This window comes from Hirundo rustica, chromosome 3, assembly GCF_015227805.2.
Source record: "Hirundo rustica isolate bHirRus1 chromosome 3, bHirRus1.pri.v3, whole genome shotgun sequence".
Classification (NCBI taxonomy): Eukaryota; Metazoa; Chordata; class Aves; order Passeriformes; family Hirundinidae; genus Hirundo; species Hirundo rustica.
In genome coordinates, this window is record NC_053452.1 from 38979720 (window position 1) to 38994825 (window position 15106).

Here is a 15106-nt window from a genome sequence, read left to right on the forward strand (position 1 = left end):
ACAAGGGAAACCTACAGTAGGAGCTTGCTGCAGCCGGAGTCAGTGAACAGCTGCAATTCTCATGCTAATGGTGAAGCTGTAAAAAGGAATAAGCCAGGGCCCTTTTCATGCTGTGGTAAACAAAAAATCTGTGTCTCAGCCTATTTCTACCTTCTGACAAGAGGGCTGCTGCAACAGGAAAGGATGCTACAAATTGCTTCTGGATTTCTCAAACCAAGGTAGCTGTTCAACCTTAGGGAGTCTTAGCTGTGTCTAGGGCACAGCTTTCATCTCCTAAAAAAAAGTGTAATTGCTCTTAAGCAAAAAAAAAAAGAGTATTTGTATTGCAGCTCTGGATTTTCATTCTTCTGTTCTGCATTTAGGAGTTTGTAGTCTGTATGTATTGGAATGAGTTCTCAGTCTTTGTACTTCAAATACTTCTTTCAATCCATTTTCAGTAGTGTGTGTTGTGAAGGGCTTTCTTACCCTTTACCATTTGGTAAAAACTCATAGCAAAGTTTTTGTTGTAACCATAATATGACTTGTTTATGTTCTTAAATATGTGATTAGTTATTTTATTTATATTCATCCATACTGCATAACCAAGACTACTTTTGTTATTTACCTTGCAGCAAAGTTTCTGATTTGATTTTTAAGCTATAGGAAAGAATACAAGAAAAAAAGTCATATCTTTTGATTATAACAGTGAATTTATTGGAAAAAACTGTGTTTTGCAGTAAATAGATGTCAAGTTAAGAGTATTTTGATAAACGTATATTGGGAAGTAGCACATCTGTCTTGGAGGAACTTCTCCAGTTTAACAGAAGCAATTGCGTGTGATCTACAAGTGCACTTCAGCGAGCACTGGGACAGTTTAAACTATCAGTGCTCTGGAAGGAAATCCTGTCTTCTTTCTCAGGCTGTTTGGTACTGCTGCCCATTGTTGTGTCCTCATTTGTACAGTATTGGCTGCTCAGAGAACGGATACTCCAGCCTGTTAAAGCTCACAGTGTTGAACTGCTGTCTGTGGGATTGAGGCAGGAAAAGTTTCTGCTTTAACAAGGTTCATCTGTTTTGCCCTTCCCCCTGTACTGATTGCATGCTACCATCTCTCTTTTTGCAGTGACATTGTTTTTTCTTGCAAATTTAGAGTAAGTTGGATCAGCTGTAACAGCTCTTAAGTTAATGTATGCAATGAGGAGGGAAGCAGGAGAATGTCAGCACAAGCTGTGTGTGTGGGAATGTACCCTCTTGGCAACATTGCAGTCTTAATTCATTTAAAACCAGTTATGATATCGAGATCTAGCAGGGTAATTCCACAAGCATTTACAGCAGCATAAACTTGCACAACAAGTAGAAGGCGTTGTTTTCATCCCTGGACACTTGTTCTTTGTGCAGTATGAGCTTTTGCATGGCTTTGCAGTGAACTGGATAGGGGCCCTTGTTAAACCTAGATTAAACGCAGCTCAACTTTTTATGTGATAGCATTTTAATAGACTTGACATACACTTTGATAGCAGTGTAAGCTCGCAGGAGTTGTCACTGCTACAGCCCTGCCTGTGTCTGCTGCCTGTTTGTACCTCCTTTGTGCCAGTATACAGTCATCCCGCTGGATTGATGAGGCACTTCAGCTGCATTAGGTTCAAGCATGCAAAGCTTCAACACAAGGAGGTTTTTATTTCCTCTCATAAAGTTAGATTCCTTTCCAATTCCATGCTGGTATTTACTGTAATGACCTCTTTGATAGTATAATGTAAATGCGGAATTTACAGAAAAAGTACTAATGCTTAAGATGGTAATTTCCTCAAAAAGCTTCTACTTCATATTATGTTTTCCAGCTATAACCTAGATGGCTTAATCATGCTGCTCTTATTTTAAAATACTTTAAAGTCAGCATTTTATTTCTGTGAATGTAGTGAAAGGTTGGTATTGTTCATAGCTGCAGTGTAAGGATGAAAACATCAGTTTCTCACCATAAGCATGAATAAATCATGCTGCTTAATTTATGAAAATCTGTTACACATTTGAATCTCTGGTAAATCTTCTCTTCGAATTCAGTTATGTGACTTAAAATAGTTAATAATTAAGTTATGAGTCAGATGCTGTTTTGTGCTTTGACTGACAATTCTTGTCTTGAATCACTTCATTTGATTAGTGATATTTTACACAGAAAATGACCTTGGGAACTTTTAAGTTTCACATTTAGGGAAGGTAAAAGTAAATGGATTTTAAAACATTATGGCAGTGCTTTTTCAAAGCTCCTCTACTTAAGCATTTATGAACAAGTGAATGAAATATTCTATCTGGAAATGATTACAGAGATAGCTGTCAAATTCTGTCAATTCTTGCATAGGAATTAAGCTATTTTAAATTTTGCAAACTGTTTACAGATTACATACAACTTAAAATCCTGCACTGCTCTGAGTCTATGGGTATCTTTGTTGTTTCTGTGAATGAGGACAGCATTTTGCAGTTTTGAGATCTTTTTCTATTGCAAATATAGGAATTAGGAACAATTTATTAAACTAGAGTTAATAAGAACATGATTTTAAGCTGTCAACTTGTGTGGGGAATTATCTAAAGTCAACATTTCCTACATGCAGCTGAGTATGCCTCTGGAGTCAACCAATTGAAAATGTGGAAGAGATGATTTAGAATTCATCCCCATACACCCTTCTCTGTACTAGGTCTCCAGAACAGTTTCCAAAGAAATGGATACATATTTTTTCTTTTAACTTGGTGTCTTCAATTTCATTCAAGAAAAATCCTGCTCCCTGTGTAGGCTTCAGCCTTTGTTTTGGTCTTCTCCTTGTTAATTTTAATTGACTGGGAATGCTCTAGGATGCTACCTGAAGTGTGTTCAGTGAAGAGCCATCAAAGCAGAGTTCTGGAGCTCATGTTGCAGGAGGAGAGGCTGAGGGGAAACGTATTTCAGCCTGGAAGAGTGAGCTACCAGGATACCTCATGGTATTACATCTTAACAGACCTACAGACCCAGTATATGTGAGAAGGCTGTCAAGAAGAAAAAGCCGGTCTGTTCTCTTTAGTGATGGCTGGACAAGATGTGTGTTTGTGATGGTGGAAAGGTTTTTCACAATGAGGGTAGTCAAGCAGTGCATCAGGTTTCCCAGGGCTGTGCAGTCTTCATGGAGATTTTCAAGACCCAAATGGAAAAAAGCCATGAGCAACCTGATCTGAGATACCCATGCTTGGAGAAAGAGATTGAATTGGAGACTTCTTGGGATAGATTTTCAACCTGAATTTTCCCATAATTCTGCATCTTCCATATTATGGTTGTTTGTAGTCACTCCATGGCTTTGCTGCTGCTAAGGTCAGACAAGTTAGTGATGACTAATTTACTTTCTATTTGGACAAGGAAAAAGGCATTTAAAGGTGTTTTTGCTTTAATAGATCTGCAGCTTTTCTGAAGATGTGGAAGGGATAGTAAACTTAGGTCCCTTCTGACCCTCAAAAAACCTATATAACACCATATTGTTCCAGTTACAATAGTAAACTACATCATAAACCTCAGGTTGGCTTTCTGAATACAGTTGAGTAAGCCTGCATCAGTGCTTGGGTAGCAGCAGCATGTGCTTATTGTATGAATTCACCTGTGGCCTGATTCTTACGTGGTCTGCTGCAGGGAGTGCTGCTGCCAAGTATGCAATGAATGCTTCAAGGAATTGGAGCAGCTGGCCATGTCTGTAGCTGTCACCTTCTGGATGCTGTCCCTTGTCTCACAGTCTCCGCTTGTCACTGCTAAAACTCAAATAACACTAGAAGCCTTAAGTGGGTGAAGGAGACAGGAGATGTAGCTCAGTGGCATGTGTACCAGGAAAAGGAGTGGGGAAACAGAAAAGGAACTGAATGTGGCTCCATGAAGTGAGGACCTGGGTGATCACTAACACAGTATGATTTTTCCTATGGCTGTGTTCCCAGACTTTACAGCAGAGTGTGCTGGAGTCTGTACCATAGAAATGATTTTTTCCTTCTTTTTGTAACTGATACTTCAGGTAATATATATGCTTAGTCTATGTTGAACTGAAGTTACCTGATAAGACTTTTAAGTGGTCAGAGAGGTTTAATTTTTTTTCACAAAGTTTTCCTAACCATTTTGAAATTACAATTATTGTGGAGTTGAGAAAAATTGTGGCAAACAATACTATTGGTACATGGATAACATTTCTAGACAGTGATATAGAAAAAGTACTGACTGCTTCCTACTACCAGTACTTGACTCTTTTATGTATTTGACATCCATGTAAGCAGTTTGGCATAGCTTTTAATTTTTGTAGCATGGTTAAATAATTTTTGCTGGAAAATTTACTGTGCCCTGCTTATGTCCTTTCTTAGGTAAAATACGTGTCAGATGAGATAAAATTTTAAGTTCCTGTATCGTGTCATGTATGGTGTCACAATGTGCTGAAGGCTGAATTACAGGGTCTTGGGTTTAATAGTTTCACTCAGATTCTGTAGATACATTACAGCTATGTTTCTTGTAGTTGTAAGTTTTGGACTTTGAGTGCAAGTTGAGGGGATGCCTGCAAATAAAGGAATTGCTCTTGAGAGCAATTTAATTCTAGTCAGACTTTCTGTGAAATTTCTGTTGGGCCTCTTGCCTGAAAAAAAAAAAAAAAACCCAGGATTCTGATGTGATAATAAAACCTGCCTTAATTATAATAGGATGATAAACATATAATTGAGCTTTTCATACATGTGTGGTATCTTTTAATGTAAGATTTTTCTTTTTAAAAAGTTAATCTTCACCCATCTTTCTCTAAGGGGTGTTGTCAAGATCTTGATAGCAAGAGTAAATACTGATTTGTTTTCAGTTTCATAGCCATAGAACTAGAACATTAGCTTGACTAGGACCCAGACTAGCTTTGTTTGGTGGGGCTTGGTTGTTGGTTGATTTTATTTTTTTTGGTGTGTGTAATGAAAGACTCTTGATACAAGTGTATACTGCAGTAAGTACAAAAATTCTGTGGAACGTGACAAAGTTAAAACAGAATACATCATAGAGATATCTGTGCAATGAAAACTCTTGAAGCAAGCATGATGTACTGCTAACTTCTGTGTAACAACCAGTTGGTTGGAGGAAGACTGCATCTTGAAAGTTATGTTTGAGGCCTATTTTATTGGTCAGAAGCATATTAATGACAATGTTGTGTGGTTGGTAGGCAATAGGTAGTATTCTGCACAAAAACTGACCTAAATCCAGCTTAGAGGAATTTCAGTGTTTTCTTGGCTGTCTTAATGTGCTTAAGACATCCATTGGTTTTGCTGTCATCACATGAGTGTTTTTAAAAATTTTAGTCTTGCTCTGCTTTTCATTGTAATATAAAAGAACTACTTCATAACTTCTTGGGCTTACGAGGTGTTCTTGAAAATATCTCTAGGTATTAGATATTCTGATTTTAGCAGATTTTTCATTCTTTCAGTAATAGATAGGATTTCTTTTCTGTTTTTTCCACGTAAGATTTGTCTTAATGAGAAGCTGTATTTTTAAGCCCATGATTTCTAAAATGAAATATTATTTTCTGAATTTTTAATTTATTTTTTTCCACTTAAAGAAGTGAGGGAGGAAAGCCCCATGGAGGGAGAATTTCTGCAAGGGAGTGCTTGTGCAAGAGCTTGTGGACAAGGAACATCCTTTCTGAAGAGTTAGGGTGCAAGGATCTGTGCAAGATCATGTATTTGAGGATGGTGTGTGCCCTTACACATGCTCCCACTCCTGGATGCTCCACTGAGAGTGGCTGTCACAGACCCCTTTTTAAAACAGTATTTAAGCTGTTCTAAAAAGTCTGAAAGCTTTGCATTTAGTTTTCTTTTCTTATAAGTCTTGCTGCATAGAATTAGGAGACATACCTAATGATCCAAGTTTTCTGTTTTGAGGCTAATAATTGTATACTTACTAGAAAAGACTGGTGATCTACATTTAAATCTTTAGAAAAAAATATTCCCTGGCTTATTTTACTGTACTGTGTATGATGTTTTAATATCACATTATTGTTTTGTATTGGATGTCTTCTCAGCAAAAACCGTTTGTGCAAAGGTGCATGAATACTGACATTGTAGCCAGAAGTTGATAAACCTTTATTTTTTCATGGAAGTTGAAAACTTACTTTCTTACTTCCCAAAGCAAGTCTGTTGATCTCTCTTCCTGCACTCTTACCTGTTGTTTGTGCTCGCTTTTTCTCTGGCTTTATTTATTTCTCTTCCAGATGGTCCTTTTTTTTGTATCAGTGGATTCCTCTTGCAGTCATGTTCATCAGTTGGGTGTTTAGGGGGAGAGCAGTTCCACATGACAAGAAAAAGGTAAATAAATGTGAATTCTAGATAATGTAAAGCTTATATTCGGACCTTATTAGAGTACCCTATATATAATAATTTTTACTGCTTAAAAAAATCTCAAAGGAATGAGCTTATTATAATTTTAAATTCCAGTTTTGCAAGACGTGACTGGGAAATATTTTTCATGGCAAGTTTATGTATTAGCTGATTTTTTTAATATTTTTATAAACTGTTTCATTAACTATCTCATGACCTTCTAATTTGTGTGTCCTTTGTTTAGTTCATCAGATTTTATATTAATAGTTAAAGGTCAGAGGAACAATTACTACAACTTGATTTGATCTCCTGTGTAATGTAGTCTGTCGAATTCAGAAAGTGGTTTCTGTACATAATGTGTAACATCTGGTTGAGCTAGGAGATATGTTGGGATTTTCAGAAAGTAATGCAACCCAAAGGTAATCGTGGTATCAGAGTGTTTTGTCTCTAAATTTTGCCAATGTTTATCTTAACCAATGCAATGCTGTTAGAAATGTGCAGTTCATACCTATATGAATTTATAATGAATTAGTTACATTTCACTGTGCAAATGTTTTAGAGTGAGTAAACTATTACAGAGAGATACTATCCTTAAAAGTCCACAGAAGTAACATTTTAGCATGCTTCTGCCTTCTACTTAAAATCTGTTTAACTCATGATTATTTTATGAGCTTCTAGTATGCCTTTGGACATATTCAAGATGTATTACAATATTATAATTCAGGACAACAATCAAGTTTTAATATTTTGTTTTATAGCTTCTGAAAGCTTTCGGTCATCCAGTTGTTCATCTAGTATGAAGAATTCATAGTGCAGTAAAATTGTATAGCATCCATCACTTTAATTTTAGACAGTAAAATTAGTCCTAGTGTATCAATAAGAAGTCAATGAGTTATGCATTTAAGATTGCAGGTGATTTCACAAACTCTTCTGTCTGCTGTTACCTGACAAAGGAATATTTATTTCTGAAATGTTAACTGAGTGCCAACCATTGATGATGCTGTGCCTGACAATAGTATACAATGTTCAGACCTTTGGGTGTAAATTTTCTTGAAGAAATTTCTGGGTTTTAATGCTTTTGGTTTTGTTTGTCATTTTTCCTTTTCCCTGACATTCGATAGAATTGAAATATTTTTCAGCTTAAGTGAGAAAACAAATGATCCTTTACCAGCAATAGAACAATTCTGCTTCTATTGTACTATGTTGCATTAGGCAGTAATAACAAAGTGTATATTGGGTGGGAATATTAAAATATATTTGTGGAGGTAATTACAAATTGCCATTAACAAATCAGTTAACTCTAGATTTCTTCCCCCACTTGATATTTGTTTAATTGTTCTTTATCAGGTTACTGGTAGGATTTAGGTGATTATTCTACTTATTTTATCCTAATTATTTTTTGCTTCTGGCATGTGGAACATTTTGAGCTCTTGTTCTTTTAGAATATTAAAAAAATCTTCTGTTTTATTTGTTTTAAGTTAATCTCATCTAAGATCAATAGAAAAAAAAATTGCCTAAGGGTGTTTGGTACTAATGTTTAGCCAATGACAAGGCTAAGCATTTCTGAGCAGAATGTTTGTTCTTATTGCCAAAACATTTACTCTGAGAGCTCCTTTAGCTGAGATATGCGTATGACCTTTTTCTGCTTCAAGTCACAGTTTAGAGTTCATCCTTAGACTGAATGTAAATGAGCTGACTCCTAACTGAATGCTTTTCCCAGTGGCCTGGAGGTAACTCCCTTGTGTCAGTAGTTCTTTTGAAGCCTTCACTGGTGTTCTTAACACAGAAATTAACAAAATCATCACCTCTTGAGCTTGTATTCTAACTCAAATAAATGTGCAAAAGAAGGCAGTATTATTTAAGGGGTCCTTCCTGAAAGGAGGAAAATAATTTCACGGTCTGCATTTTTAGTAGTCTGATACCACTTTTATCATCTTGATTCTAGTGTCTGAACTTCAAAGAGGAATGGAAAATTCACATACAACACTATATTCTGGGTGGTATAGGTATTCAGCATGTCATCCAGCACCTAAGCATGGTGGAGTGTCTCATTCTCTTTGCTGACATTGAAGGAGCTTGAGTTTAAAGCCTAATTTAGGCTCTTTGAATTTACCCTGACATTGGGGGCTGGACTTGGGTTTGTACCATGGGTAACTCAATGGGCCAAAAGCTTTTTATTAGGGATCTAGAAAATGCTATAATGTAAATATTTGGTGCTACCTAATAGGCGTTTAAAAAGCATTCCACTTAATGTAACATGCTCATTATATGAAGGGATTCTGTAATCTGTTCACTACTTTCTTTAGCCTATATTTTTAGGTTTCTTTCTACTTTCATTTTCCAGTAGATTTTCCTGTTTTCTTGGTCCCTGTGTGGCAGCTTTAGATGTATATTAACTTTACTTCAGGGTCCCATAGGCCCACTCTAAGAGACAGAGTGGTTCACAAGTTACCATTAAGGAGCTATTATTGTATCTTGTTTTCTTGCAAGTTACAAACTGTCTGATCAAAACGATCATTTTGGATCATGTTTTTCCAAATAAAGGAAGTAAGGTGTGTTTTTAAGAGAGATCTTTGTAAATATTGTCATGGTTCTTGTGTCTTCAAAAGGACTCTCTAGAGCCATGTAAAATTTGCAGCCTAACCATGGAAGATTATGCTACTATATAAAAAATGCCACAAAGTGAAAGTAAACTACTGCACTAGGTGCCAGTTATTCAAACTAACAAAGCCTAACATCCTGCAGGGTTTGGTTTTATTGTTTTTTTTTTTGTTTGATTAGTATAGAAATTAAACTTCTTTTGCTTTTTAATACAATATTTAGTGTCTAATAACATGACAAAAAATGCCTCTTGTTTAGATCACCTTTCTCTGTTCTCCATTATTTTCACACAAGGGCAGCTGTTTATGCTTGAAACTGCCATTTCCTCAAATGCAGTTGAAAATTACCAACAAATGCACATCTCTAGGAGTGAAGGCAGGTAGATGTATGCACATTATGGATGTATAAGCCTTGTTTCCTCATGAAGATCTTTTAGAAAAGGTACGCATACACATTCACGGTGAAAAAAGATGGGATTACAAAGGAACTAAATAAAATGGCAATATCACAAATGAATCAGGCAGTCAAGAAAAAGATGGAGTTCCTTTCAATCAGAAACCATTTCTTGAAGGTGAAACTTAGTAACTGATTTACTTAATTTCATTATGAAAATGAACAGTCTCTCTCAGAGCCTGGACTTGAGTGTTGGAACCTTAGCAACTCTGGTGGCTTTCCAGTGAAGTGACTGGTACCAACAGAGCAGATGACAGAGAGCTCAGCAGCACAGTAGAGTGCTTCTTGTAAAATCAGAATATCTGAAGTAGATCCTTTTTGTACTTCACTAGTAAGTAGAAGTTATTGTCATATAGTGACAGAGGAGAAACCTCTCCCTTACTGGTTCCCATGTTTAGCCTATAGGTGTGATTTTATATGACTAAACGTTTAAGAATCTGTCACTAAGTTTTGCAGTTAACCTGGAAGTATATTGTTGTTTATTAGGTCCTATTGTTGAACATCTTGATTTTAGTGCTCTGGAAACGTGAATGAAGTGAAAAGGTATAGCATTTCAGAAACATTTTTCAAATTTTACTAAATGTTTTCTGATATACAGTTAAAACACAGGAAGGTAGTAATCATGGTAACCCTTCAAGTTTGCAAAGATTCCAGCTGCAAAGTTACCAGTAAGTCTAAGCATTGTAATGTGCATCAGATTTTATTATATGAAAATTTTGTGTAATATTGAAGAAAAATGGCCTTGAGGCAATAAGTTCTTATAAATAAAATAGAATAAAGTGGTAGATAAAAGGCAGGCAGAGGGAACAATTCCTTTGTTTAAGCCAAATGTATCTGTGCTCCCAAGTGAGAAAAAGATGAAAATAATTTTATCAGTGCTCACTAATATAAAATATGATTTTGTAATTTATTATGAGTAAAAAGGTGAGATTAATGTGTGTTTGCTACTTTTGGAAAGGAAGGACAAATAATAACATGGAAATACCACTTAATTTCCCAGATTTTATTCACAATTTTTATTTTCCTGAGGATAGGCATTTTATGGAAAAATTATCATTGCCTAATTTTGTTTTAGAAATAAAATGGCATGAATTACAGAGGTAAGATGCTATAATGGGTTAATCATGCTTAACATATCGATAAAGATCTTTTATACATTTTTATAAAAAACTATTTAGTGATCTGTGTGTTCAATTAATAGACTGGTACTTAAGTTTTGGATGCTTAATTTATTTTCTCAGAATATGTAAATGTTCTTTTTACTGTTCTAAATAGATTCACAACCTGCATTTAAATGTTTTTAAATGACTAGAAATGCTTTCTGTTACTACTGAAAAGAAACTGATATCTGAGAACTTTCTCTGTTAAGGGTATAGAGGGTGGAACAACTATCAATTTTTTCCCTCTATAAACCCTGTATGTATACTGTTTTGTTGTTTTTCTCGAAGCAGTATAATTTACTGTACACACGCTTCAACCAGAATTCAGCTATAAAAATTTAACTTTTTAATCTTAAAAAAATCATGCTTTTGCCTAAGACTCGAGCAGAAGTTTTGATGTTTTCAGAATTTGTATACGTAAGCCTTAATGGAATGTAAAAAAGACAAAAAATTCTTGTTTTTACCTCACAACTGAAGGGTTTTTTGATACTTAAATAATCCTGCTAAGCAGAACTTCTGTTTAGTTGTCCTATAACAGATATGCTTATCCTTTAAACTACAGATTTCTGAAGTATAATGTAAAAATCTTAAGAAGGAGCCTTTTTAGTCTGTCATGTCATTGTTAGCTGCAGTTGTTTGCATTACAGATTGAAAATGAACATGTAGATAAAAACATTAGTGTACAGCTGGAAAACAGATGATGGCAGTATGTGTGTATGGATGGCTGATGGCATTGTTGTGCAGTGATGCTCACTGAAGAAGCAGGAGGTCCTGAGTGGCTTAGTTCTGGCCATATCTTCTGTCTTGCATTGAGAGTGTACCCATGTTCTTTCTAGCACAGCCACAAGTAAGACATACATGTACCTCATCAAATCTCACAGAAACTTTTGGTCCTCAGTGCTTTTTCTTTTTCACTGTGCCATGCCTTTCTTTCATTCATTCCACGCATTTTTTAACAGGACCTTTTTTTTTTTTCCCCACAAGTCCATCTGTGTTTGCAGGATTGAAATAAAATAAGGAATCTTGTATCTTCTGGTGCTGCTGAAAGTGTCTGTCTCAAGACATCTCATAAAGCTCTGTGTTAAACAAAACAAGAGGTAGAACCAGTCCTTGTAGCATCACAAAAATAAATCTTTCAGGGTTGGAAAGAAACCACACATCAGAATTGTCTTGAAATCTGACTGATAGGAGTTGACCTATCCAGTTCAGGGTGACTGACTCATTTCTGCCAGTCTCCCAGGCAAGTCAGCAGCACATGGTGATCTTCAGTGTCAAACACTGCTGATAGGTTTAATGAAGTAAGCATGGATATCTTCCTCTGAGCTGTGCCAGAGAGGAAATTGTTTGCCAGCAAGACTAATGGACTCTGAAAGCTGTTACCAAGTTTGAAAGCCTGACTGCCCTGATTTAGGCTCTTGGCAAATTCTGTAGGAGATTATGTTGTTTAGTTGGGATTTTTTAACTATTTTTTTGATTGTTTTTCCCAAAAATAAATAGCTGGGCAGAACACTGGGACTAAGAGGAATTTTGCAGCCTGGGCATTTACACTTCATTTTTTATGTAGTTCAAGAACTGTGATTTATATTCAGATTACATTGGGGTGCTCAGGACTTTGTCCAGCTGGGTTTTGGTTGTCTTTAAGGATGAAGATTCTGTGTCATCTTTGGATAACATTCCAGTGACTACCTTCATTGTGAAAAAAGGCTTTTCTACAGTCAAGTCAAAATTTCCTTTATTGCAATTTGTGACCATCTTTTTGTTGTGCAACACTGCAAAGAGCTTGACTCGTATCTGTTGTGCTCTCATGCTTGTACCTGAAGGCGGCAATGAGATTCCTGTTCAGATTCCTTTTTTTAAGGTGGAAAAGTTTCTCTCACCCTCTTATGTGTCATGTACTCCAGTCCTCTTCATACTGGTGGCTTTCACCAGCCTTGTTTCTATATATCAATGTCTTTCTTGTACTGGGTAGTCTGAATTGTGACCTTATTCTTGAATACAGTCTCACAAACATCAAATAAAGAATGCTGAATTCCATCAATACTCTTGTGTACTCCAGAAAGTAGTTACCTCATCTTTGCCACAAGGGCACAGAAATGTTCCACTTGTTCAGCTATTCCCCAAGACCTTTCATACAGCTGCATTCTAGCCAGTCAGTGCCTGGTCTGAACTGTTCAGTGCAGAACTTTGCTTTTAGTATTGCTGAACTTTATGAAATTCCTGTCAACTCATTTTGCCAGCCTGTCAAGATGTTTCTGAATGCCTTTCTCGAAATTTAATGTAGACTGCTGAGTGGCATTAGATACTGCATATCACATTTATGAATATCTCTGTCTCATTAAGATCATGGGTCAGTGGGTAAACTCATTTCTACCTCAATTCACTGCTCCTTGAGAGTGACAATCAAGTGATGTGATTTTTATACTCCATAATTTTAAAATTTAATTCTCCACCACTTCTTGAAGGGTTTAATTGCTTATCTTATCCCTTGTGTTGAATATAAAGACTATAAATCTGATTTTCAATCACTATTATAGCTCTTTAAACTGTGTATCTTATATCTATCATTCCCTCTGATAGCCTGCAGACCTTTCTATATTTACTCTAGAAAATTTGAGTTAAAAATATATATAATTACAGTTTTCATGATGCAAGAAGGAGAAGCAATGTAATTTGTTAACAGGGCCACATGACCTTACTGTTTATTTCTAGATTATGTAGTTTTCTGGTTATGTAATGCAAGTAAAATTTTAGGATGTAAATGGCACTGATAAATATTAAATACAATATTAAGTGTTTTCTGAGTTTTGTACTATTTAAATACTAGTTATTTTTCATTTACAACTCTAGAACTAAGTTGGAAGAAGTTTGATGACCAGGTTTTCTATGTGGAGAAATATGTATGGCTGACTTTTGCATAGCTGCATTGTTGTAATTATATTTGATGGAGATTAGAATAAGTGTGGGATGAATACACAGTTGTATTGGTATGTTAGAGCACGGCTGGGTGTATAAATTAACCAACATAATTGAGAGATGCAGTTTTTAAATATTAAGTTAACCAGACCTATTTTATTAAACACCATGGAAGCAAAATAATGCTAGAAATTGAATTATTCTTAATGAAAGTAAGCTTATAGTTTTATATGTAACCTTTGGAGCTTCAAGGTGTGTGTATCTTGGCTTTTGTTTATTTGGTTTTGGAAGTCAGCTTTTTGGGGTTTTTTGTCATCTTTTTGAACGTGATTTCTTTAGTATTGTATAAAATTTGTCAGGAACATAAGTAGACAAAACTTGCTGAAAAGGTTGGTAACCATTATCTATTCTGTAACTAGCTTTAGTGAAGATTTATTTACTCTTTCTTTACTTTCTTCTCTCATAATGGTTTGACTTTTTGTTATAGTCTTGTTCTGATCATCTTTTTTGATGAGGTCTAAAGGGTAATCTAAAGTCTTCTGCATAGCACTTACCGTGTAATCATACTAGCACTCTTTCCTTGCTGTTTCAGTGGTTATAGTAGGGTGGTGATAGTGCACAGTTGTAAAAATGAACCTCTCTATATTGCGTAGTGTATTTGACAGACAGTCTGCAATATGAGTGGAAATTTGGCTTGCTTATGACCAAAAGGACTGCAGTTACAAGTGATCGGAGGTATAATTGAGCAACAAATTACAGTGAATGTGAATTAAACAAAGTATCCTTAGTGCTACATGGCAGAAGTTGTATTACTAATTCTTCAAGTTATTACCTCATAGTGACTGGTATCCTGAAGATGGTTTGTTCTGGTACAAAATGCTTGCAGAGTGAATTAGCTCTATGAAATACCGAACAACATTTTTCACAATGTGTGATTCATACTGAGAACTTTCTCTGGTAATCAGATCACACTGCAGAAGATAAATGTGTATGTGGTTGAATCAGGCAGCATTTAGAGGAAGATGTTTTAAATATTTTAATTTAATTTGAGATAATATTTAGAAAAAGAAGAAATCATCAAGCAACTTCCCTGCATGTGTTTAGTCTATCACATCTTACAGACTTACAGTAGGAGGCCAATGGTGGATAACTTTCAGTTTTATTTTTCCTCCAAAGCTCTAGTTTTTATTAAAAAATGTATTGTTATATTAAAACTTCTAATGGAACTTGAAACTTATCTCTCAGGAATTAAAAAAATTATGATTAGAAACTGTAGTTTGCAGTTTCTGTGATAGAATATCATTGTATTTAACCAGATATATAGCTAGGGATCCATTACATTGTTTTATAGGTTAATTTATCAGAATTATCTGTAAAAACCTGAAAATATTTAAGGGAAATCAAAGGTTTTCAAGCATTGTAGATTGACTGAAGGTAAGTATTTTACTTGTTCTTGAAATTCATTGTACTTTACCAACATTTATCTAGGCAATTGGAAAGAATCTGATTTTATGTAAAAATGAAAATTAGTTTTGCTGGCTTGTTCAGTTTTTAGCTTGTCTGTTAATAATAATTCCATACTGTCAATGATGGCTTGTGTGGTAGCTCAAAACTAAATAGAATCACCAACCTAACTCAGCAAAGAGTAATCATATATAAACAACTTCCTC

General features: G+C 35.3%; 1 protein-coding gene across 29 annotated transcripts in view; it reads left to right on the forward strand.

Moving 5' to 3' along the window:
- Window positions 1–15106, forward strand: part of PACRG (parkin coregulated) — a 254095-nt gene that overhangs the window by 4175 nt on the left and 234814 nt on the right. For 26 of the 29 annotated variants that reach the window (XM_040060480.2, XM_040060479.2, XM_058419880.1 and 23 more), the window contains exon 2: window positions 6204–6297. The exons of the other annotated variants lie outside the window; for them this stretch is intronic. In XM_040060480.2, coding sequence (XP_039916414.1) covers window positions 6204–6297 — 94 coding nt within the window. The remainder of the gene's footprint in view (window positions 1–6203; window positions 6298–15106) is intronic. 29 annotated transcript variants of the gene reach the window in all.